The sequence below is a fragment of the Mustela nivalis genome (assembly GCF_964662115.1).
Source record: "Mustela nivalis genome assembly, chromosome: 3".
NCBI classification, from domain to species: Eukaryota; Metazoa; Chordata; class Mammalia; order Carnivora; family Mustelidae; genus Mustela; species Mustela nivalis.
The window spans coordinates 155,236,182-155,261,817 of NC_139022.1; the positions used below are offsets into that span (position 1 = coordinate 155,236,182).

General features: G+C 45.7%; 2 protein-coding genes across 4 annotated transcripts in view; one reads left to right on the forward strand and one right to left on the reverse strand.

Moving 5' to 3' along the window:
• MTMR12 (myotubularin related protein 12) overlaps window positions 1-15,381 on the forward strand; it is a 71,424-nt gene extending 56,043 nt beyond the window's left edge. For all 3 annotated transcript variants that reach the window (XM_082724485.1, XM_082724487.1, XM_082724486.1), the window contains 6 exons: window positions 764-842; window positions 2,330-2,400; window positions 4,614-4,786; window positions 7,561-7,728; window positions 8,668-8,829; window positions 12,451-15,381. In XM_082724485.1, the coding sequence (XP_082580611.1) occupies window positions 764-842; window positions 2,330-2,400; window positions 4,614-4,786; window positions 7,561-7,728; window positions 8,668-8,829; window positions 12,451-13,020 (1,223 nt within the window). In that variant the 3' untranslated portion in view covers window positions 13,021-15,381. The remainder of the gene's footprint in view (window positions 1-763; window positions 843-2,329; window positions 2,401-4,613; window positions 4,787-7,560; window positions 7,729-8,667; window positions 8,830-12,450) is intronic.
• Window positions 1-25,636, reverse strand: part of SUB1 (SUB1 regulator of transcription) — a 484,727-nt gene that overhangs the window by 264,049 nt on the left and 195,042 nt on the right. The window lies entirely within an intron of this gene.

Sequence of the window (25,636 nt, forward strand, 5' to 3'; positions counted from 1 at the left end):
ACTAGTTTGTTGTTTTTCATTTTTTAATTTTTTTGCAGATCTTAAATTTTGGGTACTCTGCACATTTAGTGTGTAGAAACTTCTCTAGTAACAAACGATAGAAATGATCCCTGAATGTGTGGTCTTCACTGCACTAGTCGTTGCAGGACTGTGATTCTACACTTCCATTCTCATCTTCCAGGACTTGCAGAGGTGTCTGCCTTGTCACTAATCTGAGTTTGCAACTTTGACGAGTCTTAGACATCCATGAAATGCATGCTTTCTATATCAAGGGGTTGTGGAGGATGGTGTAGTGTGAGCAAGGAAAATGTGTTTGTGCATTTAGGATGCCAGTAGAAACCAAGTCTCCCAATTTGGGCTGCCCAGCATCAGGATGTATCGGCGTTGCATTTTCCACTACTAGGAACAGTATAGCCTGCGTCCTGACCATTTCTGCCTAAAACATGTTACTCTCTTCGTTGAGTTAAAAGGAGGACTGTGACTTTATCTACATACTGTGGGGCACTTTTTATTTGAGCAATAAAAATCTAAAATACCCATTTTTGACTGCCACCCCCTTCCAGGGGCTTAAAGTTCAAACACCATTTCAGCCAAAGTCTGGAAATGTCCCTTGCTAAAAGCAGGGATACGTGCTTGGAGTCTGCAGTCCAGTCCAGGACTGACTGTGTGAATGGTATGCTTGAGTAGCATGGATTTTTGATGGTAGATGTGGAAGAGAACAGTAAACTGACTTCTTACTCTTTTTTTTTTTTTTTTCTTCCAGATAACAGTACTGAATTTTGGGACACTGATATAAAATGGTTTTCTCTGTTGGAAAGCAGCAGCTGGCTTGACATAACCAGGTATTTCAAGCCATTGTTTTGCTCATGAATTTTATAGTTCTCTAATTCAAAGTCGTAAAGCAAATTGACAGATAATTTAACTGTTTTCTGTTTCATAGTTAACTGTTCTTAGATCACATGTTCTACTCAGGGCTCAGCTGGATTTTACATGCTATATATTCTGTGCAGGTCTGGTCTGAATTTATAGACATGCAAAGAGATGCTCCAAAAGAGATCTGCTCCAAAAGAGATCTCTGTAGGCTCTAGGCTAGGCATTGAAAGGCTGCCAGAAAGGGGACGTGGCAACCCAAGATCCTAACTGAGGCAGCAGGGCTGGCCTCCTAGCCAGAACCAAGCAGGAACCGGGATTGCGAAGGGCAGGGATGCTGCTTGTTTACTGAAAATGTGTCTCGTGTGTATATTACCTATACACGTTTTGAATTTGTGTCTCATATATATATTATCTATTTAAAAATGATTACAGGGTGTGATCGCAGGACCCTGGGATCATAACCTGAACTAAAGGCAGACACTTAACCAACTAAGCCACCCAGGTGCCCCTTTTTTTCATAACTTTATGATTAATCTCAATTAGTCATTTTGGGTTTTAGAATTAAGTTGAGAGCCCCAGAGACAGAATTACATTCTCTTCCCTACTTCATAGTTTGACTAGTTCCCCTCTGTTGCCATTAAGTTAAGAGGGGACACAAGGAGGCACAGAACAGAGGTGATGATTGGGGGTATGAGCTCCAGCCCTGGGATTCTTTTGAAGAAAGAGAAGAATTCTTCCCTTGACCTGGCACGGCATCTCTCTCAGTTCTGTCGGGGAGGTTTGTGGCACAGAGCCTCAGTCCTCCAAACACTTATTACCAAATACATCTTGAAGAGCCTGCCACATGTCCCATAATTTGCATGTATAATTGCAAACAGTGATGAATGTCATATAGAAAAGAACTCTTCATTATGTGGGGAGTGCAGAGAGCAGTGAAGAGTCAGCCAAGGAAGGCGCCTCTGCAGGCAGAGAACCCTCATTAGAAGTAGAGAACAGTCAAAGCTGTAAAAGCAGTAGTGTGTGCAGAGACAGACAAAAGGGATTTCTGGGTCTTTTCGGTCTTGTCAGCCACAACGACACGTTTGGCAAGTGACCTTGAATTCAATGATGCAGGCGTGCGGCACAGTTTCTGATGTGGGCATTGGCAGGTCTTCTGGGACTCTGGGGCTTGGCTTGAGTTCTCAAGAAGAGTTTGTAGTTTAGAAATCACCTAGCTACGTTTCAACATCAGTTCTGGGATTCCCTTCTGAAATTTTTCAGTTTCTAATTGGCAAATGAATGTCTTGCAGTATCTGAGTAGTATAAATGGTAATTTGCTTCTTTTCTGGAGGATTTCAAGTGGAAAAACAAATGAGATTGTCTCCCTTAATCTTCAGTTTTCTGTGTCTAAATTTCTCGTCGTTTTGATACCAGCCTCAGGAACTAACGCCGCTTTTCTTGTCTCTTTCCAATTTAGACGTTGCCTGAAAAAAGCAATAGAGATTACAGAATGTCTAGAAGCACAAAACATGAACGTTCTTCTTTTAGGTAATATATTTAAAGTACAAAGAGTGGTTTTCATTTTCTTTCACTTGAGATTCAGCTTCTGTATACACAGTTTTATGGAACTGGAATAGTCATGTAAAAGGAGTGAGCCAGTAGAAATCCCTCCCATTCTGTTCTTCTCTGACCTTGGTCTCCTCTGCATTTGAGGTCAGTGTTACAATTTTAAAAATAAATTCTTTGTTTAGAAGTTGGCAGACCTATTTGCAGCCCAAGAAGGAATTGTTTGGTATCTTGACCAAAGCTCACATTTCCAGTGCTTTGGATTTTGTTTTATATTAACTCAGCTTGGTTAAAGTTAAAACCTTTTGATAATTTGTTTTATATAAAGAAACCCGTGGATGGTTTAATTGTTATTTTTATGCCTTTGTGTTTGATAATGTTGTGCAGTTGCTGTAGAAACTTTGTGGGTCATGATTTCCTTTTCCTCAGTGGGCTTAACTTGCTATACTTGCCAACAGGACATAAACATTCAGAATGTGTAAAAACAGGTGTAAACCACTTTTTTTTTTAAAGGTTGTTGCTGAAATTGGTTAAATCTGAGCTAAAATGTTATGTTTGCTGTTCAGAATATTTTAAACTTCGTATAGATCTGCACTTGCAGTTCAGTAGGTCATCTCCTGCTTTCATGCCCTGAAGCTTTTACCATTGCTCTGATGCACTCGTGACTGCAGAAATCTCGCCTCCTCGGCAGGCTGGAAAATGTGTCTGCCTGGGGCTTCTGTACCACCTGATATTGGCTCAGTGACTTCAAATTGAATACATTTATTGAGCACATACCATGTGCAGAGCTGTAGACTTCTGTCTTCTAGAAGTTTACCACTTAACGAGAGAGTTGACCTGAACATGTTATTGAAAAAGACCTAACCACCAATGACAGAACAGACTGACTGACTGGTACAATGGAGGAGGGATGGATTAGGATCTGAGAGGGGAATTACCCAGGGCCAGATGGCACTAGCCAGAGTCGCGTCAAACAAAATCTGCATCTTTGGCTGAGGTATGAGAAGTCACTCGCTCTCAGGTGGGCGACTGAGCTGTCTCCTCTGAACTCTCCTTTGCTGGCCCCTCTTCCTGTTGTTACCCACTCATGTGCTGTGAATACCCTTCAGATGCAAGAAGGAGTATCCCTTTAAAAATGAAACTTGTTTCAGAGGCTGATAGCACCCCGTAGATGGAGCTGTTTCTTGGCGATCCGTGTGCTCCCATAGTGGAGACCTGTCTCCCGGAAGAGAAGCGGGAGTGCACATGTAGGCCTCCTGGTTCCAGGGTCAGAGTGAAAAGTTTCCTGGTGGAAGCACCCGCCTACTTAGAATTCACTCTCAGGTTTCTCTGCACCGCTGCGCGTGCCACCATCCTCAGGGACATTTTTAAGTAGCTGCTGGAGTTGCACTTTTTGTAAAGGGGAAACCACAGGGGATGTAGATCCTACCTTTTAGGATCTGAAAACTCTAAGGCCAGTGTATGCACGGTAATGTATGCTTTTACTTGCTGTGAGTCCTGAATGCTAAATAAGCGTGTGAACTGAATTTGCGTCGTTCGGGCTTTGTACCGTGCGCTCAGGGATGGGCGTCTGGGAGTCGGCCGAGGGGAGTCTCCTCCAGGCTAGGCAGAGGGAAGCAGGCCCCTCTGTGCTCTCAGACAGAAAGGGAAAGAGCTGTGGAGCTGGGAATAAGGGAGTCCAGAGATCTCAGCTTCCTCCAAAGAGGAGGGAGTGCAGGAAAGGAGCTCCGAGGTGAGTCTGAGAAGCAGCCAAGCCTGGGAGCAGTGGTTCCACTGAGGCCTCCAGCTTTGACACGGTAGCCAAAAGAGGTGTGAAGTTGGTCTGTGAAGCCCAGCAGGCCGCCATCAGGTGTGTGGTTGTGCCTTTGCTGTGCGGCACGCCGGGATGCCCGCTTGCTGACAGGGGGCTCGGCCGCTGTTCCTTATTCCTCCAGTAAGCAGATCCGTGCTTAGGGCCAGAGTACGTGGGAGCCTGTACGAGACTGGCCAGAAGCAGTTTGTCTCTCGGTCTGAAAACCCTACGTTGTTTCCCATCGGCCCTTGCCCTCAGAGAAGTAGGGCCTGACCATCAGTGAGCAGGGCGACTCTGCTTTGGGGAACCCCGTCATTAGCTGTGCGAGTGCACGCGCTCTGGGCGGCTTTTCATAACTTCACACTCTCCTGCCTCTTTGTACCGGCACCGGGGCCCCTCCCAGAGGAGAACGCCTCCGACCTCTGCTGCCTCCTCTCCTCCCTGGTACAAGTGATGATGGACCCCCACTGCCGAACCAGGGCTGGTTTCCAGAGCCTCGTCCAGAAGGAGTGGATCATGGGCGGGCACTGTTTCCTGGATCGCTGCAACCACCTCCGTCAGAGTGACAAAGAGGAGGTGAGTGTCCTCATCGCAGAAGTGCCTGGTCTCTTGACTTCGTACCTGTCTTCAGGTGGAGGGTGACTGTTGCAGAGTGCATGCGGGTGGGCGTGTTAGGAACGCTGTGTTCACTTCACCGTGTGATGACCCTGTGTGCTTTCAACAGGACCGGAACCCTTCCCCGAGGAAAGGGATGTTGGTGTGTGCGGAGCCTTCTCTTCTAGACTGTGTACACCAAGGGTGGATATTTATTTCATGATGGGAATAATACTGATTCATAAAAATTAATTGAAAAGACTCCTACAATTTCTGTTAGGTTAATCTTTGCAAAAAAAAAAAAAGAATGGCCAGTATACAACTTTCTTACAGAAAATGCATAATAACACATAAATCTTTTCAGAATGAAGGATGAGGTTATGTTAATGTCATCTGTTACCAGGACCTCATCAGCAGTGTATGTCTGTTGTGAACACAGCCCCTTCTGTTTCTGGCCATGTGAATTGCTCCACACCGCGACCCTGAATTCAAGTGTAGGAGAGTTAGCAATGTGGTTTAGCCCCCAGAGTGTGGTGCACTTGTCTCAGCTGTGGCTGTGCAAGCTCCTTTGGCTGCATTATTAATGATTGTGGAAGGTAAAATGAAAACAGGTGAACTTTCTTTAGTTAAATCCCCTGCAAAATTCCCGTACTCCAGGAGCATGACTCATGGCTGTTCTTACTCTGGATAGTAAATGAGTCTGTGGTGGGGAGCAGCCTGGTCCAGCATGCCGTCGGAGAGCCGTGGCTCCTGCCCTCCAGGCCTCGGTGTGCTCCTGACAGACCCCAGTTTCTCTAGCGAGGCCTTGGGGTTTCTTTCAGGCCTCGTCTCTGCTCATCTGTGTCCCATCAAGCTGACTGGAAATCACCATTTTCAGTCTTAGAATGGACTTTGCCTTTCTGAGGACTTTGCCAAGGTTAATGGGATGCAAATAACCTGATGGACAGAGAGAGCTGACACTTCGTGGGGAAGAGTATGTTTTGGATGTCTTGAGAAAGTGAGCACTCCGTGTCCGGGAGGAATAAGTCCAAGAGCAGATCCAGTCTGGTCTGCTTTCACCCAGACTTTGGAGAAGTCAGGCAAACTTTCTGAACCCATTTTCCTGACTCTACAATAAGGTTCAGATATTTTCCATTCTATTTAAATGATACATTGAGTGGAAGATGAGGTGAGAAATAAAGTTGCTCTATCAGGGTGCCTGGGTGGCTCAGTTGGTTAAGCGTCTGCCTTTGGCTCAGGTCATGATTCTGGGGTCCTGGGATGGAGGCCCACATTGGGCTCCCTGCTTAGGAGGCAGCCTGCTTCTCCCTCTCCCTCTGCTTGCTGCTTCACCTGCTTGTGTTCTCTCTCTGTCAAATAAATAAAATCTTTAAGAAAATAAAATTGCGATATAAACATTTTTAAGCATCTCAACATCAGCATGTTGGAGTTGTTGGTTTTTCTTTATTCTTCTAATATGTGACCACTATTATTTCATTTCTTAAAGTTTTAAAATTTATTTTCTTTTTAAAGATTTTATTTATTTATTTGACAGAGATCACCAGTAGGCAGAGAGGCAGGCAGAGAGAGACAGGGAAGCAGGCTCCCCACTGAGCAGAGAGCCCGATGGTGGGGCTCTATCCCAGGACCCTGGGATCATGACCTGAGCCGAAGGCAGAGGCTTTCACCCACTGAGCCACTCAGGCGGCCCTAAATTTATTTTTATTAAAAAAAATTTTTTATTCTTTTCGTTAAAGGTTGATTTCTTTGAGGGGTGGGGGTAGAGGGAAAGGGAGTGAGCATCCCAGGACGACGCCACACCAAGCTGGGAGCCCGACATGGAGCTTGATCCCACCGCCCTGAGATCAGGACAGGAGCCAAAACTTACTGTGCCACCCAAGTGCCCCAGTTTCTTAAATTTATATTTTTATACTTGAGTTTAGTTGACACCGTATTAGAGTTTTAAAGGAAAATGGGGTGGTCTGCGTTGTGATATAATGGATGCAGCCCTGCATTTGGTTCAAGAGCTGGATTCCCGACTCCTGTCTCCCTCTGAGCTGTGTGGAGGTGCAGGCAGCCTCCGTCAGGGAGAGGCCATGACATGGCCTATCTTCCCACCCGCAGGTCACTGGGACTGAAAAGGGTAAACACTTTGTGAATGACAAAGCACCCTAGAAAACTCTCTCTGCCATTAACGGGCTTTCCTCTGGGTAGCTAATGAAGGAAGCTGCCAGTTAAAAAAGATCTGTACATTTGTGGAAAAAGCTTAGAAACTCACCTGTGCTGCTTCTGTCTTCTTTCATGTCCTATATCTCTTCTGCATTATCATCTTGGGGGAAAAGGAATATGGACAAAATTCAAAATATTTGAGAACAGTTTTTTGGTAATATAATCTTTAAGCGAGAAGAGTGGAACTCTTTTGGGGGGAGATAACAGTTTCACTTAATTGGGGTTCAGAGTGTTCCCTAGCCTCAGAATCTGTTGTAATTCATCGACTGTCAGTGCTTGATCAGTAAAGAGATTTTATGTATTTCGTCTTTGAGATGTCTTTTACGCAGATCGGTACTGCCAAATACTGATACCGACCTACAGGCACGCCGCTTCAGTGGAGCACGTTCATTGCTCAGAACGGGATGGCGTCTACTGATGGTTCCCAGATAATATGGTGTTCAGAAGTGGTTATTCCACAGCTGTAGAGACGGCCGCCTCTGAACTCGGGACAGATGGCCTTGGCCTCCTAGTGCGTGCTCAGTAATGTGTGTCTTGTTTTCCCGTAGGTTCCCGTGTTCCAGCTTTTCTTGGATTGCGTCTGGCAGCTGGTGCGCCAGCATCCCCCGGCATTTGATTTCACGGAGACGTACCTGACTGTTCTGTCAGATAGTCTGTACATACCTATTTTTAGCACCTTCTTCTTCAATTCGCCTCATCAAAAAGAAACTAATATGGTAAGAGTCCCTCTTAGGAACCTGTGCGTTAAAGAAGCCCGGACTCACAAGTAGGTTGCAATAGTTCTGATGTAAAAAAAATACTTGCTTCACACTAAGTCTACACGGGGCCCTGTCTTGAGTGCTTTCCGAGTACTGATCATTCTCACAGCACCCTGTGGGGTATTCTGACCCTGAGGTGCTGAGGCACCGAGAGGATGGGTAACTGGCCCAAGGCCACACAGTACATATTGGGGCTGGAGAGCAAGTATTGGAACTGAGGAATTAAGCAAAATTCAAAGTTATCCTTTGTAAAGATGATCAGCCTCCTCTTCCGTTGACCTGATGCCTGGAGTTACTCTGAAGAAACAGACGAAGCAGAGCAGGGCAGCTTGGCTTTTAGTCTCCATCTTAAACTCCTTTAGTCTCCCTTGAGGCCTCGCTCCTGGGAGTTTTACTTTCTCACCAGGCTGAGTGCCTCTGGGTAGCTTTCTGCTGGCCTCTGGGTTTGCCCGAGCTGGCCCTTCGGGAGTGGTTTTAGCAAATTCCTCAGTGAAGTGGGGGTACAGAACCTGGGCTTCCCGTCACACAGCCCCGGATCACAGCCCACTGCTCACCAGCTTCAAGAGCTCAGGCAGTTCACCTCAGTTTTCTGAGCCTCAGTTTCCTCAAGTATAAAATCTGAGAAATAGTGGCCTCACAAGGTTGTCATGAAAGTGCCCATCAGTGGCTGGCACGTGGCCCACTAGAAAACAAGGTGACCTTCTTCCCTCTCTCCCTTCCCACCCAAAGCCTTACGCGAACAACCACTGACAGCCAAGGCCTTTAGAAAGGAGGACCCCATGAGAGTTCCATCTCGGCAGGGCAGGAGCGCCCTTCCTGGTGCGAGTCTGTCCGCACTGTGTGTTCGCTCTCCTCCGCCTCCCTGGAAGCCATCGTGACCTGTGCTTGTTTTGGCAGGGTAGGGAAAGCCAGGAGACACAAAGCAAGCCTTTGAATCTGCTCACCGTGTGGGACTGGTCTGTGCAGTTTGAACCCAAAGCCCAGATGTTGCTCAAAAACCCTCTTTATGTGGAAAAGCCAAAACTGGACAAAGGCCAGCGGAAAGGAACGCGTTTCAAAGTAAGATGACCCCCTTCATCTGCCCAGAGATCCCCGTGTATGTAAGGAGGAAAGTTATGTATGGATTCTGTACGCAGCCTGCAGAGTCAAGCTTTGTGGCGGGCACATGTCAGGGCCCATGAGAATCATTTGTTTGCAGTGCTCAGCCTTTGCCCTAGTGAGACATTTGCTAAATGTCCTCGGGGATGTGACTGCCAAGACAGCTGTGCCGCATGGGATCCTGCGTACCCCCTACCTAAGTGTTGGCAGGGTAAAAGGAGCATTAATTGGGGGTTTTGCTCTGTCTGTACTGGTTCATGTCTTCAAATAGCAAGACCTTTCTTTCTTCTATTAAGGGCTGCACAGCTCCCCCCATCGCCCACCCCCCCCCACCCCCCTGTACTGACGGAGCACGGATGCAGCCGCAGTCGGCACGTACGCAGACGGCATGGCTGTGCTCCAGTGTTTATAGAAATCGGCCCCAGGCCTGATTTGGCCACAGGCTGTCCTTTGCTGACCCATGCTGGAAACCAAAAATGTCAGATTATTTGGATATCCCTTCAGATATTTGTTACTGGTGGTTCTAGTTATTAAAACTCCCAAGTTCCCTAGATGGTAAGTGATTTCCATGCCCTCTCCCAGCTCTGTCTCGGGCCTGGAATTTCCCCCGACCAGACCCCACAAAGGGGAAAGCGGTGGTGGTGAATCCCAGGTCAGTGCATGTCTCTGCCTTCTCCACGACCCTACTTCTGATCCCACCTGCCATCCAGGGGACCTGGCCATCCTGATACGGGAGGTGCTCCATTCTAAAGAGGCTTGGGGGCCTGGTGAGCCAAAACCCTCATTTGCAGAAGATTCCAGCTTCTGAACAACTTGGAGCTCTTGCTTTACTCTCTCAAGAGTCCTCAGGACCTCAGGGTAGATGTGTCCTCTCCCCATGTAGTCTCTTTCCTGCCTGCCAGACCAGAACAGCCCTGAGCTGCACAGCTTGGCCGGAGGTTAGCTTTTCCTCAGTGTGCGGTGCCCCCTGGTGGCTGCATGCACACTTCTCGTCTGTTGGGGACCTCAGAATGCCCTGGGCCGGAGGGGCAAGGGACCGAGGAGACAAGGCCTAATCCCTTATTTCGCATGGGAGGAAACTGAGGCTCCCCCTAGCAAGACTGGATTTCATTTCTGTGTTCCGATCCAGTCGTTCTCAGTGTCCCTTCTTCTTACAATTAGGAGCAGGTGGCTGAGGCTCCAGGAGCTGACTGGAGCAGGAGGCTTGAGCCAAAGAGTTGGAGAATCTCAGATTCTATCAGCTAAAGTGGAGTTGGGGCTAGAGCAACAGGGAACTTTGAAGCCTTTTGTGAGAACATCATGTGTCAGGCTTCGGGCCCCTTGTTGAGTGGGCAGATGGCCTTGGAAAAGTTCCGTAGAGACTGAGAGGCTGTGGCTTACCAGCAGGAAGCACTGCTCTCACATTACCATCCGGGGGCCGCCGCTCAGGCATGCCGTCTCAACCTCAGCCTTGACCCCGCATGCTGCGCCCACCCTGCCCTCTTGAACCCACACTTGACATAGGGCTTGAGAGTAGGGGCTTCCAAGGCAAGTGGAGTTCTGTTAAGAGCCCAGTCTCTAGAGTCAGACTATGTGTAAAACCCCCTTTAGCACTTTATAGCTGGGGTCTTTGTCTATTAACCTCTGTGCCTTGGTTTCCTTGTTTGTAAAATGGAGCAGGAACAGTGACTTGGAGAATTGGCCCAGTCGATGCCTGGAAAGCACCGAGCACAGAATCCAGCACGTGCTAAACGCTCAGCGGCTGTTCGCTTCCACCTGCGTGCCGCGGTTCCCCAGCCCAGACTGAGTCACCTTGACCTCTGGGGACGAGAGAGGCTGGGCTGCTGACTCCTTGCCTTCCACAGGCCTGTCCCTGGCTGGGAAGTCAGAAATCCTGGTCAGCTCTTAGTTGTGACATTGTGGCTGGTTTTGCTTTTCTTCGTTTTTTATTGTTTGTTTGTTTGTTTGTTGCCTAGCTGTGAGGAGATGAGTGCTGCGCGCACCTCTCTAACTTTTCTTCAGGTCTACTATGGTAGACTTTCTAGAATTAGTCCCAGTGCCATCCATCCCATATGCCTTTATGCAGGGCGACTTTGCCACTCTTCCTTTTAAGAGGTAAAGTTTATTTTCTCTCCTCTTGAATTCAAGTAGGCCTTCGACTAGTTCGGCCAACAGAAAGTGGCAGAAGTGATACTGAGTTTCAGAGCCTGGGCCTTAAGAGGCCTTGCAGCTTGCAGCTTCTGCATTTATCTTCTTGGGGACCTGAGCCATCATGGGAGTCCTGTGGCAGCGACCAGGAAGTGCCCCGCAGACTCCTCTACTCTCCGCTCTGGGCCCCCAGAGGGATCTGTGGGCATCGAGGACCCAGTCTCTGTGGGTCTGCTGTGCTCGGCCTCCATGACTTGGGGACTGTTTTGGCCCTCCTCCTGTCGCTGCAGCACACTCCTCAGAAGAGGTCGAAGAGTTGTTCCTCTATATTCCATAATAAAGGATGCTTTCCCCCTCACACACAAGGGAGAACCACTGGCAGGAATATATTAGAGAGTGATAGGGCTAGCCTGCCCATAAAACTGTTGACTTCTTACTTCAGACACCTCAGGAGCAAAAGAGCTGGGCAGAAACAGCGTCTTCGCAGTTGCTGACCTCTCTCTTGGGCTCCAGGGGTCCTTGTAACCTTCCACCTCTTTACCCATCTTCACAGCCCAGTCCTGGTGCTCCTCAATAGAATACCTTGTTTTGGCTGCAGGTAGAATCACTGGAGAGGAAAATAACGTAAATGCTCTATTATTTTCTACTCTCGCAGCTTGTCAGGCAAGACCATCTGGCCGGTGTAGCCATTTCCTCAAAATCCTGCTCCCACTTGTCTCTTTGTCCATAAGAATCCTTGTGACATAGGCCTGAGCTCCCACTAGGTGCCTGATAACCGCGGATGTGGTTCATTGAAGCGGGGGGGGGGGGGGGATCCACGTCCTCACGGGGGCTCAACATGTTCTCAAAGAAGAAACATTTTGCTCTCTTCAGAAAATGAATCAGCCTCACACCCAAGCTCTCCTAATGGGCTGCCTGTCTTGGGTTAAGCTTGTTCTTCAAAAGTACTTATTGTGCCTGTGCCTGGAGAGGAGGGAGTAGAATGCTTCTCTTTCTGTCACAACTCCCCTCTCCTCCGCACAGCTCCATACGTGCCTGCTTTCACCCGTTTTTTTGTTTTGTTTTTGTTTTTGTTTTTTAAAATTTTTATTTATTTATTTGACAGGCGGAGAGGCAGGCAGAGAGAGTGGAAGGGAAGCAGGCTCCCTGCTGAGCAGAGACCTGATGCAGAGGCTTTAAATCCTCTGAGTCACCCAGGCGCCCCTTTCACCCATTTATTTATAAATGCAATGTGCATCTAATGTTTGCATCGTGGAGTAAACAAGAGCCCCCTCCCCTACCGTGCTACTGCTTTTTGATGATTTTTCACTCGTGTGGCAGTTCTGATTTCTCAAGACTCTTGTTAAAGCAGGATTTTGCCCCCCGCCATCCACGCTTTTTTTCCCTTTTTTGAGAAGAATTATTATAACTGCTCTCAGGCTAACCAGAGATTTTTATTTGTGTTTTCTCTCAAAGCATCAACGACAGCTTTCTTTACCACTCACCCAATCTAAATCATCTCCCAAAAGAGGATTTTTCAGGGAAGAAACAGATCATTTAATTAAAAACCTCCTGGGCAAGCGGATTAGCAAATTAATTAATTCTTCTGATGAGCTTCAGGACAACTTTCGAGAATTCTATGAAAGCTGGCACAGCAAGCCCACGGACTACCACGGTCTGTTGCTGCCTCACATCGAGGGGCCAGAAATCAAAGTCTGGGCCCAGCGCTACTTGCGCTGGATTCCAGAAGCCCAGATCCTGGGTGGTGGCAGAGTGGCCACCATGAGCAAACTCTTGGAAATGATGGAGGAAGTAGAGCACTTACAAGAGAAAATCGACGAGAGACACCACAGCCAGGAGGCCCTCCCGGCGGAGGCACCCGCATTGCTGAGGAGCTCTGCCCGCTTGTCCTCCTTGTTTCCTTTCGCTCTGCTGCAGCGACACTCCTCGAAGCCAGTCTTACCCACCAGTGGCTGGAAAGCTTTGGGTGACGAAGACGATCTGGCCAAACGAGAAGATGAGTTTGTGGATCTGGGGGATGTGTGACCCGTCTGCTCAGTGATTGTGAAGGAAGAGCGGTGAGGGCTGGGACAGGAGGCAAAGCCGATTGCTCTCCGGATTAGTGGATCACGCTGAAGCTTACTGCTGCGGGGTGGGGGGCGGGGAGCCTCTAGTCCAGGGCTCTGCAGCAGGAATCCTGGACCTTCAGGAAAAGAGCTGGTTCTCGTGTTTATTTCATGCTCCTGAAAGACTATGCAATTAAAACCGTATCTGTAGTATTATTAATTGAAAACAATTACTACTTGACCCATAATAGAACCGTGGCCATTGTCTGATGCGTAAGTATTATACAGAACCTGCAGTGGCGGGTCTACTACTAGAAAGGGCTTTGGTCAGACATTCTTGGACTCAGTACTCACTTCAGATCCTTCCTGTGCCAAGATAATTTATCTAGTCCTTGGGAACAGTGTGTGTCTCTCTACCCATCTTAGTTCAGAGCAAATTTAGCTTTATCCGATGTGTGTATGGCAGATTGAAAGGCTCCCATAGAGGCATTAAGATGTATGGCATTTGTTTAAACCATAGCATTTTTCCTTTCTATATCCTCTCGCCTGAGAAAAGCTGGGGAAATTCCACCCATGTCCCCCATACTGACATTTCCAGCCGTCCCCCCTCCTGCATGGGCTGTGTCACTTTGTGTGGGGCTAGCCGCCAGCCCCACTGCCCTTGCTGTGTGCTGACAGCTCCAGGTTTCTCTCTGCCCGCTCCGACCCCTCGCTGCCGCCCGCCGTTGCCCCCCGCCGTGGTGCACGGAGTCCCAGGATCTTGCTGCTAAATCTGTTGGTTAAACTGAGGGGATCCCTTTGGTTTGCCCGAAGGAGCTCCCATTCTTCTGGAGCCTCTTCCGTGTCCGAAAGTGTTTTGCCTTTTTGTAGCTGTGTGCCGAGGCTTGGGACCATTTGTGACCGCGGCCCTCTGCCGCAGTCTTCTCACGGTCTCCCCGAGGTCTCTAAAACCGCGCAGATGTGAGCAGGATCCCTTCTGCACGCGGCTTCCACAGGGAGGCCGCGAAGCCTGAATGGCAGAGGTGATGGTTCTCCTCCAGTACCTCAACGATTTCAAAGCCATAGAAGAAACTTGATTATGCCTGGTCACCTTGGATCTGCTGTCTAAATGGTATATATATTTTTAAATGCAGTAAAGTACATTCTTAAGGACCAGTTTTTTCTTTCTCAGTGGAACCCTGTTAAATCCCACAACAGGAAGGGGGGAAAACTAAGGTTAGAATGTTGCAAATTGAATGTTTGCCTTTTATATACATTTCCTCTCTGGTATCAATCTTGCAATTTGAATGTTACATGTTTAGAAAAAGTTCAGTTGCTTGAGGGCAATGAGAAATTTTGAAACTGTTGACAGAAGTTTCTCAGTTTGCACTGAATAGTCTTTCTGTACGTGTAAGAAACTGCTTGGCCGTTCTCCTCATTCCACGCTGACACATGAGCCAGGTTGGTCTGTTAGAATGACAGAGGCTGAGAGGGCAGGATTCCTGCATTGGGGGCCAACCGCATGTCCGGTCTTGGTTGCCTTAAGAGTCTCCCTAGTGAGTTCAGTGTTAGGCTTGCAATAGGGATTTAAAAAATACACTAGTTCATTAGCTACCTTAACAGACATTCTGTGGGCCTTCTTAAACTAGCACTAACCTCCACTTCTCTGCCCCACTGCCTCCCAGATACACTATGGAGCTAACTATTTTTGTTACCATATTATAACGTGAATATTTATACAGTAGCCTCTTCAATCTTAGACTCTTAGTAATTTTCATTCCAAAAATGCCCGGTGTGATGCTTTACACTCCACAAAGTATGGTTTAAAGGCACAAGGTCATGGCCCTTGTCATAGCAGTTGAATGTGCTTTGAAATATTTTTCTATGATTTTTAAAAATAATTACAATAGAAGAATAAGCTGTTGTAACATGTGAGGTCATGACAATTTATGTATTTATATTTGAAATCAGATTTCTATAAACTTGTATTTGTGTACAGAATTCTCAGTCGGTTTATATATTGTGACATTTTTATTCAAGATTGAGATATGGATTATGCTTAACAGTCCAGGCTGAAATGAGACCATTTACTTTGTTTAAAATGCTGCACTGTGCAAGTTTGGAAATGTACATTAATTTACTGTATATAATATCTTGAGTTTGTTTATACCTCCAAGTTTTTACACTGAAGATAAATTAGCTTTAAAAACATTCAAAACTTTTTTTTTTTTTAAGGGAATAAGCTGTTGGGCTATTATCTGTATAAATGTGCTTTCTATTTTCCCAGCGTACAATGAAAGTTTATACTTGTATCTCACTGCATCATATCTGATTGCAGAAATTAAAGCACAATTTACAAGCAGTACTGCATTAGATGTGGTTGATACAGCATGGAACAATTTCATTCATCCAGTGTGTGTGTGTGTTGGGTTGAGTTGGTTGGTTAGTTGATTGGTGATGGGAAACCAACAATCAAATAAATATTTTAAATTTTAGGGGCACCTGGCTGGTTTGGTCAGAGCATGTGATTCTTGATCTTGGGGTCAGGAGTTTGAGCTCCATGTTGGGTGCAGAGTTTACTATAAAAAAATAAAATTTCAGGTGAGGATGAAATACTATGGAGAACAATAAAATAGGGCAAATAAAGGAAAAGGGCTTTTTAAATATGTGAAATAAAATATTGCTGCCTCTTTGCTTTTGGGGGCATATAATATGAGAAGTCTGTTTTATTGCTGGAAGAGATCTTAAGGTCAGCTAAACTGTGAGAGAGAAAAGGCTTTGTTTTTCCTTCCAGAGAGGAGGAATGAGCTGGCAGAAAGAGATGGTGTGTGATGGTAGAATTTTTTCTCATTTGTTCAGTTTAGCGCATACTAGATTGAGACCTATCACTTGTGTTTGTTGGGAGAGTTCCATTTCCTTGACCTCTCCTATGTGCATCCCTCCTCCATTCAGGGACAAGAGAAGATGTTCCCCCTCCTCTGCTCACCTCCTATTATGTCTAGCCGGGCCTAGCTCCTTGTCACCAAGCCAGCTCTGAAATATCACTGGAACTTAATAAGCCCCCATTGCTAATGCATTCTTTTTATGAGTCTTCACTATTAAGTTCCAGAGTAGTAGTTAGGACCCTATAGATGAGCAGATTTCAGTCCTGTTTTCCACATTTCTTTAACAGCTCTTAGACTTTAGGTGGACTTGGCATTCTCTCTCTCCTGATTTTGCTTGTTCCTTGGTTTCCAGTTGAGGGCAGTGGGAGGACTTATGTGGGGGGCAGGTAACAAATGGGACATACTTCATCTGGTGTGGAAACGGGATTGGGCAGGGGCTCCTGCTGAGAACAGGCTCCTGGCTCCTGTGCCTTCATGGCCCCTCCTGTGCTGGAAGGGAACCGGGGGGCAGAGGGAGCTGCACTGTAGCCTCTTTTCTGACCCCCTCCTATGTTGTGGCCAGAGTTGCTCCACGGAGGGAAAGTCTCCTCAGCCGTGTGTGTGCTGTGCCAGTATGCCCCACCTGGGGCTCTAGAGTGTTTCTGAAGCCAGCCGCGGGGCAGGATAGCGGGGCCGGGCAGGACCCTTCACCCCGCACCATCGCAGGGACAGTCTGCAGTGACCATGGCCTTCCACACGTGCCCTTTCAACAGCGTCCCAGCACCACATACTGCCCTTAAGAATACTAGGATGGAAGTAGGTGGGGGAAATCCTGTTCGTGGTGTGGATTCCAGTGTAAGGAGGGCTGTGTATGTTGGTAAGCAGGCTAGCCATGGGGAAATACCATTTTAAATACCATCTATCAATTGCAGAGGAAAATCATTTGTTGGAGTGGTGCTTTTGTGTCTTAAAAACACAGACATCTCAGCCAATTTTATGGTTCAGGCCCAGGTTCGTTCTTTTTAATCCTTCTATTACATTGTCTGCCTCGAGTAATTAAAGGATATGAAGTGTATGATCAGCTGGAAAGACACACAGTAAGCTTTTTTGGCCTTCCCTTGAGAAAAGTTTCCAGTTTGGCTAGCTAGTCCAGTCTTTGTAAAGCAGTTAGCTTTTTTTTTTAGATCTAAGTATTACTTTTATAAAAGGTCATGTGGCTTACTTTCCACTCCCTCCCACGCACCACCACCCCCAAGCCCAAAATCCAGAATGGAGGACTTTTCAAATGATCATTTCACGGAGCTTTGGGGCTGGTGAATGTGGTGCCTATCCCCGGCCCTGAAAGGGTGCAGTGTGTGCCAGTCTTGGGTCGGGCAGGAATGCAGATGGAGTACATTTTCTCACTGCCCCCGAGGACCGGGCTCGGAACGCTACTGCAGTCTCTCCAAGGAGAGCTGAACACAGCCTATCCCCTGGCGGGCAGGTGTAGGGCCAGGACAGCCTGGGAAGGGGGCCTCTGGGAAATGAAGGTTGCATTCTAGATCTTTTTTTTTTTTTCCTTGAAGGGTGACTGGCCTACAATGCTGTATTCGTTTCAGGTGTACAACATACTGGTTTTACAGTTCTGTGAATTGCTGGATGCTCCCTAAGTTGGTGTCTTCACTATTACCATACAACGTCCTTTTAATATTATTGACTATTTCCTATGTTGGTACTCTTCATCTCAGTGACTTCTCTTACAACTGGAAGTTTGTACTGCTTAATCCCCTTAATTTTGCTTATCCCCCACCCACCTCCCTTCTGGCAACCTCCAGTTCTCCGTATTTAATAAGAGTCTGTTTTCTTGTTCCTTCATTTGTTTTTGATTCCACGTGTAAGTGAAATCCTGTAGTATTTGTCTTTCTTGGACTTACTTCACTTAGCATCATACCATCTAGTTCTATCTAGGTGCTTGCAACATTCGGGAACTTGATAAGAGTTGGGAATATGTACAATTGCAAATATGCAAAAATGTAGAATATGCAAAAATGTAGTTGTGTTTAATTGTGTTTGAATTTTCATTGCAAGAAAAAAACCTAAGCAAATCTTGACCTCTAGTTAATGATACTGCCACAAAAAAAAATGATACTGCCACCAAATTATTTAGAGAGACGCGTACTGTTGTCTGCTGCTGACTTTGAATGGCAAAAGCAGTAAGATGGGTTAATGGATGAGTAGAGGGATGGACATGGTTGGTGTGTGATAAAGTAGAGCAAAATACCAGTGAGATGAGCTAAAGCTGGGTACGTGAGGCTATGGGTAGTCACAGAATTCCTTAAACTTTACTGTATTTGAAACATAATAAATGTTGGGAAATTTTTTAAATTGTTCAAGAAGTAATTATAAACAATATGTATATGAAATTCCATATATATTCCATGTATTGGTCCTTTATGGGAGAAGACAAACCCTATTAACAAATTACCTGGTCACCAGGATATAATGGAACTCGGGGAAGGATTTGGAATTTTCATGTTCCCCGGCCTTGAGTCCCCCTTTTCCATTTCCATTGTCCCTCTGGGTCATTCTCTGTTGCCTGGATCATTATTACAAATTACCTCCTCCACTTGCAGTCCCTTCTCTTGATGCCAGTGAATCTTCCTGGAGCAACCATGTGGTTTTTTTGGCTTGGGCAGTTTTCATGGCTGCATCCCTGAGAACTCTGGGTTGCAACAACTTAAGCCAGAAAGAGCAATAGTGTGTGTGTTTGAAGGTTTAGGTGAGAGATGGTATTTGGCTCTGTATAACCAGACTGACGGGTCAACTCATGACATTCCGCCAGACTGAAAATGCAACTCTGTAGTTAGACTTCCCAGATAACCAACCATAGTTAAATCGAGGAGACTCCTCCCTCATTTGCAGTAGTACAGGAGTCGTAGGGTATGGGAAGCCTGCTCTGGCCTTTGGTCCATCATGGCTGCCACCCAGGGGCTCCTAGCCGGGGCCCTAGTTTGCATTCCCCCATGACAAACTCTGAGACAAACAATTGAGTGGTCCTGGGCAGCACAGAGGGAGTGGGGAAGTAGGACAGGAAAGCGACAGGACACAGAGTATCTGAATGAACGCGTTGTCACTATGGCAACTGGCGCAACCCTGCCAAGTACCCTCTGAGAGACCATAGCAATGGAGTGCGGGGATGTTGGTTATAACGTAACTCGTCCCTCAACATTGTCTTATGGAAATTTCTCTAGATCAGGTGGTAGAGTTCAGTGCATTCTTACATAATAGCCGCTCAGAAAGCATCCCCACCATAAAAAGTCCCTGATTTCTCCCCCAAATTCCAAGTGTGGGACTACCTGTGCCTCCCTTCTTTATGAAGGAGCACCATTTCTATATTCTCAACCCTGTGGACACTTCTAAAAGCCCTTCCTATTTCTGCCAGGAAGTCGAGTTTATCCTGCCTCAGAGCTTCCGGTTACAGGACCCGGGTTCCCACAGTTCTTAAAGATCTGACCTGCACTGTCTCCCTGGCCTCACAGGAAACAGTAGAATTAACTCGGTGATTATGTGATTCAATCCTTACTGTAAAGTCGAAATTTTTATTTAATCAAATCAAATTATTTTAAAAATCACAGTGTTTCAACTCATAGAGTACCTCTGTATTCATCATCCGATTCCAAGAATCCCTGCCAGCCCTTCCAAGTGCAGTAGCATTCTCAAGCAAGCGACACTGCCCCCAAATCCTCCAAGCTCAGAGCAAGGGGAAAGAACAGCAAGAATTCAAGAAAGAAATGTTTTGTGATTTAAAAAAAAAAAAAAGTTAAAAGCCAAGAAATTAAACAGCTTCTGTTTGTAGTAGGTGGTGAGAAAAACGTAATGTAACACATACCATTTCCTGCCTTTGCATAACCAGTTTGAAGTATAGTTCTGTGTGAGCATATTCAAAACTTGTTGGTTTTCCTCGCAATAACATAGCACAGGGAATAAGGGCTCAGTGTGTTGGAGGCACAAGGAGAACTTATCCTGGACTGACTCAGGCAGACAGGAGCCAAGTTGTCAAGACAAAAGGCAACTTAGGCACATGAATTCCGGCCTGACGTGATGGCGGCTCAGTTCACAGATACAGTTCTGTGGCTGTGTCCCAAGGGCCCACATTTTGGGGTACCCCTCTACTTAGACCAGGTGGTTGAGGATATTTGTGACTTGCAAAGACAACACACTGCATGATACGAATCTGCCTTACAATTGCAAGTTTCTTTCTTTTTTCTGGTAACAACTTTATTGAGCTCTAATTCACATACTTTACAATTCATCCCTTTAAGGTGTACAATTCAGTAGCTTTTAATATATTCACAGTCACACAGCGATCACCACAATCAATTATAGAACATTTTCATTACTTCAAAAAGAAATCCATACCCTTTAGTTCTCACTCCTCAACCCCCCTGCTCCCCAAGCTAATAAATCTGTCTCTTTATATTTGCTTATTCTGGACATTTCATATAAATGGAATCACATAACTGGTCTTCTGCGATGGATTTCTTCCACTTAGCATAATGTCTTCAAGGCTTATCCACACTGTAGCCTGTATCAAAATTTCATTCCTTTGTTGGCTTAATAATAATAACCTTGTATGGATATACCACATTTGGCTTATCCATTCATCGGTCTGCACAACTGGGTCATTTCCACCTTTTAGCTAGTATGAATAATGCTGTCACAAACCTTTGTATGCAAGTTTTTGTGTAGACATGTGTTCTTTCTCTTGAGTATGAATCTCAGAATGGAATGTCTGGGTCAAATAGGAGCTCTTTGTTTAACTTCTTGAGGAACCACCAGACTGTTCCAAGGTGACGGCACCGTTTTATATTCTCATCAGCAATGTATGAGGGTTCCAGTTTCTCCACATCTTGCTAGCACTGGTTATTACCTGACTTTTCACTTTAGCCATCCTAGTAGGGATGAGGTGGCATTCATTTTATTTTTCATTTGCATTTCCCTGATGGTGTTGAACATCTTTTCATGGGCTTTTTGGCAATTTGTCTGTCTTTCTTGTGGTCAGAGAAATGTCTGTTGGGATCCTTTGTTCATTTTTTAATTGTATGGTCTTTTTGAGTCAAGGATTCTATAAATATTCTAGATACAAGTTCCTTATCAGATATATGATTTACAAATACTTTTCCCCATTCTGTGGCTTGTTTTTTCACCTTTTTGATTGTCCTTGCAGCACAAAAGTTTAATTTCGATGAAGTCCAATTTATTTATTTATTTTTTAAAAGTAGGCACCACACCCAGCGTAAAGCCCAACATGGGGCTTGAATTCATGACTGTGAGGTCAAGACCTGAGCTGAAATCAAGAATCAGATACTTAATTGACTGAGCCATTTTGGTGACCCTGATTTGTTTTTTATTCTTTGGTTGCTTGTTCTCCGAGTATCACATATAAGAATCCATTGCCAAATCCAAGGTTACAATGATTTACCCCTATGTTTTCTTACTATACTTATACAATGTTAGTTCTTATAATTTAGAACTTTCATTCATTTGAGTTAATTTTTGTATATGGTGTGAGGTAAAGGTCCAACTTCATTCTATTCCATGTGGATATCCATGTGAGTTTCTTTATGAACCCTCTCTTTTCATCTGGCTGCTGGTAGTTAAGGCTATTTTGATTAGAGGGATCCTATAGGATACAGAAGTGATGTGCCTAGGCATTGTCACTCCACTGTTTCATTTTGACCCAGTCAGTACATGTTAAAGAAGCTGATGCAGGAGGAGATATATTTAGACTATTTGGTCTCTGATCTTTTATATTATCATAAAAGATTGGCTTTGGTATTTGTGACTAAAGCCATCATTGGAGATGAAATAGGCAGTTTTATTAATAAGACAGGAAGGAAAATTCTCCCTAGCTCTGTGGATCGAATTCAGCATTGTTCAGGGAGCTTGTAACTCCTGGTTCATACTCCTGCCACCCTTGGCTTCCCATTGCTCTTTTCCTGTTATTTTCCCTCTGTCCCTCCCATGACAGTGGAAGACTTGGCCTTCTTCTATTTATATAGAGTCCCCACACCTGTGCCCTGGCTGCCATCACTTGTTATCTGCGCAGGAACCTTTGCTCTCTATTAACTTCTATCTTTCTGGTTCTTAAGTCTCTACTGACCCTGCCCATCAGTATTTTAATGCTCTAGCTTATTGCTAGACTTGAATGCCTTGATCCCAATTTCCCCTTCACCCTATGCCCCCTACCTCTATGCCCTGCCCTCCACCAGCCAGTCCAACTCCTTGAGACAGTCATCTTCACTTAGGTTTTCACTGTGCCACCTTCTACTCACTTCTCAGTCTACTCCAAACTTCTGAATCCATTATACCAAGGCCCCAATGAACTCCATGCTACTGAACACTTTTAGGTTCTCATCTTGTCCACCAGTGAGGACTAAGCATAACAAACCAAGAATAAGGAAAGAATGTACATTAGGAAGGCAACTGTCAATAACTTGACTTGACTCCCTCAGTGGTCAGTGATATGGGCCAGTTCTTCCTTCATGAAATAGCCCTTCTCTGGGGTTCCACATTATTATGCTTCCCTAGTTTTCTTCCCCTTTGGCTGCTCCTTAGTCTCCTCACAGACATCGTTTCCTCTATCTTCCTCAAGTTTCTTCACTCTTAACCCTCTTCCTGGGTGATAATTATTCCTGTGGATTTAATTACGTTGTGGACACATGTGACCCTCAAATCCTTATCCTCTGTCTATATGCAAACATCTCCAAATCTTTTTTTAAGAGTATTTTTTTTTAATTTTTATTTATTTATTTGACAGAGAGAAATCACAAGTAGACAGAGAGGCAGGCAGAGAGAGAGGAAGGGAAGCAGGCCCCCTGCTGAGCAGAGAGCCTGATGCGGGACTCGATCCCGGGACCCTGAGAACATGACCCGAGCTGTAGGCAGCGGCCTAACCCACTGAGCCACCCAGGTGCCCCATTTTTAAGAGTATATTTTTAAGTAATCTCTAAACCCAAGGTGGGGCTTGAAACTACAATCCTAAGATCAAGAGTCAAATGCACAATCAATTGAGCCAGCCAGATGCCCCTAAAGATCTCCAAATCCTTGTCTCCTGCTTTGATTCATTTGTCAAGATTTTAATGTTTACAAAGCGCTGAAAACTGAACATGTCCAAAATTAAGCTCATTTTACTTCCTCCCAACTGGCTTCTCCTTCAGAATTCTGTTTTTGTAAAATGACTGTACCATTCACTCAGTTGTCCAAACCAGGAATCTGAGAGTTGTTCTAGATGCCTTGTTTCGCCTTACTCCCCAACCCTTATTAGCCCCCAGTGCCTGCTGAGTCTACCTACTATGTGTTGACTGAGTCCTTCCACTTCTCTCCATCCCCACCATCACCACCCTGGCATTAACCTGCACAGGCAGAACCCTGGACTCCTCTCTCGGTGTCTCTGCTCTCATTTTTCCACATGTCTCCCTCCAACGTGATACCCACTCTGCAGTGAAAGTCTTTCTAAGATGTCAACTGGATCGGGTCACTTACTTACATACAATTCTCTAAGGCCTTCTCATGGTCTTAGGGTGAAGATACAAATCCTTAACCCCCTACACAAGGCCCTCCATGACCTGGCCCGGGCTGGCCTCCACATGATAAAAGCAATGACTATACAAGTTTGAGAAAGGACCCAAGGACAGAAGCTGTGACCACGTTGTTCAGCACTTAGTTTTCAGATATGTAAATCTAGTCTTGAGACAGAGCAGGGACTGGACTCGGGTCCCTGCAACACTGACCACGAAGCCCAGCATTCCTTGAGAGCTGAAACCCTATGCCTTTTGAGTAGCATATCTCGCAGGAACGCGGAAGCAGGATGCCAAGCAAAGGAGAGACTCAACTACAAAGACTGGTAAAGACCCAACCAAACCAGTCTGTGCCAAGGAGGACTCCAGAGCTGAACTTTCGCTGACCTTTTTACTTCATTATGACACTAAAAATCATGGACAGGGGAGGAGATTGAACATGCTAATGAGACACAAGATGCAAGAGGAAGCGTGTTCCGTCCACTGCCCCTGCGTTCCCAACTTCCTGTCTCTCTCCTGCCCTTACGTGCTTAGACGTCACTCCTTCCCCACCTCATTCTCTGTGAAAACTTTTCCGGGGCCTTTTTTGGGAAAAAAAACAAAAACAAACAAACAAAAAAACAGCCTAAAACCTCTAGTCTGGCCTCCAGTAAATTTCTTCTGCTTGGAGAGCCCAAGGACCCTAGTCGGTAACAATCGCATGGTGAGCAATTTAACCAGACCTAGGCTTTCACCTGGATACTTCACTGCAACTTTTATATTAACTTAATACCCATTTTATTATAAATCTTTTATCTATTCCTTTCTAGGATTATATTACTGTGTCTTTTCTCTTGCAGTTAGTATCAAGAGAGGAATTTGAAATACCTATTTATTAGATGGTGATTTGAGTATTTTTTTAAAGTTTTTATTTAAGTGATCTCCATACCCAACATGGGGCTCGAGCTCATGACCAAGATCAAGTCACATGCTCTACTGAATGAGCCAGCTGGGCACCCCCTTAGTCCTGAAATTCATGTGTTTAAAAGATTTATATTTGAGGGAGAGAGAGAAAGAGAGAGTGGGGCTGGTGGAGAAGGAGAGTCAGCAAAGGACTCCCATGCTCAATGTGGAGCCTGACACAGGGCTCGATCCCACCAACCCTGAGATCTTGACCTGAACTGAAACCAAGAGTTAGAAGCTCGACCAAATGGGCCATGCAGGCATCCCTTGTCCTGAAATTCTTAAGAAAGACTGGATATCACCTGTTTCCTGATCTAAATCTCCAGGTGGTGACTGAGATTGCCCCCGCTTAGACAAACACACCACCCAGGCCCAGTCACCTGCAGACAGAAAGAATCATGATGCACGAACATGGTGGTTTCTGAGGTAATTACGTGTGTGTGTGTGTGTGTGTGTGTGTGTGTGTGTGTGTAGTGGGGGTAAATTTTGTAGAGAAGAATAATAAGTAGTTGTTTCCAAAAGGAAAAGGAGCTCTGTATTTACAAAATAATAGTCTTCACAAAAACATGGTATTTTGTTAAGATCAGAAAAAATCGTGATTTTTAAGTCTCATAGTTTTCTGTAGCTTCTTAGTAAATCAGCACTGACTTATCCCTTTCTCTTTCAACAGCTAACCTCATTCTTTCTTATTCTTTCTATTAGTCATTAACCCATAAAAAGTGGAGAGTATCTGCTTCGATCCTGTCATCTTACAGAAGATGAACTCAAGCCCGGAGGGGTGACAGGACTTGATAAGCTCCCTCAGGGGGTTAGCAGAATGCCCTCTTCAGCACCTTTCTTGTCCAGTCCCTTTCTTCTTCTCTGCCCAAATCACCTGTCCTCCCAAGCCCTCCCTACAGCTGAGCTTGTGCCCATAGGTGCCCCTAAGTCTGTGGAGAACAAAGTCTCGGGAGGCCAGCAAGCCTGACAGTCCCGTGGTTGTGTTCCTCTACCCAGCTGTGTGTCCTAGCCACTAACACAGACTGGGAAACCTTGAGTCTTTCCCTGCATAATTAATCTTAACTCCCTGACATTCAGCCGAACATGGGTAGGACAAAGAGCTTTCAAGGACTTACCACCAAAGCGATAGGCACATTCTGAGGTGAGGAGCTTCAGGCCTCTAAATGTTATGGATTGTTGATCTGGGAGTCTAAGTACCAGAACACATCCGAACAATATGATTGCTGAGAAAGGCCCACCCCTGGCCCCACCT